This window comes from Olea europaea, chromosome 11, assembly GCF_002742605.1.
Source record: "Olea europaea var. sylvestris chromosome 11, O_europaea_v1, whole genome shotgun sequence".
Lineage (NCBI taxonomy): Eukaryota > Viridiplantae > Streptophyta > Magnoliopsida > Lamiales > Oleaceae > Olea > Olea europaea.
Window position 1 is genome coordinate 19,358,414 of NC_036247.1, and position 1,184 is coordinate 19,359,597.

The 1,184-nt window shown below is 40.9% G+C and overlaps 1 protein-coding gene across 1 annotated transcript in view; it reads right to left on the bottom strand.

Moving 5' to 3' along the window:
- The window catches only part of LOC111404560 (protein EMSY-LIKE 3-like), a 7,597-nt gene extending 6,688 nt beyond the window's left edge, over positions 1–909 (bottom strand). Inside the window, exons 1-3 of the mRNA XM_023033352.1 lie at positions 707–909; positions 267–617; positions 3–173 (exon numbers count right to left, since the gene is read on the bottom strand). Coding sequence (XP_022889120.1) covers positions 3–173; positions 267–617; positions 707–805 — 621 coding nt within the window. The 5' untranslated portion in view covers positions 806–909. The remainder of the gene's footprint in view (positions 1–2; positions 174–266; positions 618–706) is intronic.
- Between the last annotated feature and the right edge of the window lie 275 nt (positions 910–1,184).

The following is a 1,184-nucleotide window of genomic DNA, read 5'->3' on the forward strand; positions in this document are numbered from 1 at the left end:
GTTATGACAGCCTCATAGAAGTTATTGTCCGCAGGCCACCTCATCATCACCCTCCTACCAATTAATGGATCATGTGTACTTTCAGTGAGGTCATTGGCAGAAGGTGCACCAGAAGACCCAAGGTTATTAATATGATATTGCGTGGGCTTTGCAGGGGTCACAACTTGCTGGCCCTATGAAAAAAATGGAAAATAATATAAAGTTGAAACGAAAAGTTAGTTTATAGCATCACAAATATCATTCATATTTTTATAATTCAAACGTACGGAATTAGGCCTTCTGCCACCCATTACTAAAGAAGGTCCCCATTTCCCAGCTGAAGACAATGGATGTGTGGTAGCAGGCTGAGGGTGTAATGACTGAGATGGAATCCCGAATGTATTTCCTGATTGGGATGTCTTCGGCTTCTTGCGAGATGCAGAAACTGTGGGACTGGGTAGTTGATCGTTAACATGCTGAGGGACATTGAAAGCTACATTGCGATTTCCACCAGCTTCTCGCCACTCCCTGATTCTACGAATGAGATCATCTGCATTGACCTTGGTAAGTAGATCTCTGTGCTCATCATCTGACACCCTCAGCTCCTTCCTTAGTTCTGTTATTAGACCTTCCTTCTCCTGAGGACCACAACATGTTATGAAGCATCAAAATCAAAGCAACAGCTTTCAAACGTCCAGGAAAAGTTAAGGACAGCAGCATTACGTACCCATGTAAGGGCATCAGACTGTGCTTTAAAAGCTCGTAGGACTGCAGCATATGCTATTTGCTCTATGTTATGGATTTCAGATTCCATATCACTCTGCATTCTTTGATATGGAGCTGAGCCAACAAAAGATCGCCCATTACCTGCTACACGACCTCCCACTGGAACCCTATTATATTGTGGCTGTGGATGATCATCATCAGTGCCTGCACTTATTTAAATGGAAAGGGTATATATCCAGGGGCATAACAAATCCTCAAGAAAGGAAAAATAATTACATTTTCTTGCCCAAAATATAACTAAGTATTTGCAATAGATGATAGAAGGAAATATTGTTCATCATTGTTCCTCCATCACTTGCCAGAAAATGACATAGCCTATACCTAGTCAGCCTACCATTGAAATCAAATTTTATGAAACTGATAGTGAATTGTGAAATTGATTGATGAGAACAAACCTTTCAGTTCATGTCTTAATGGTT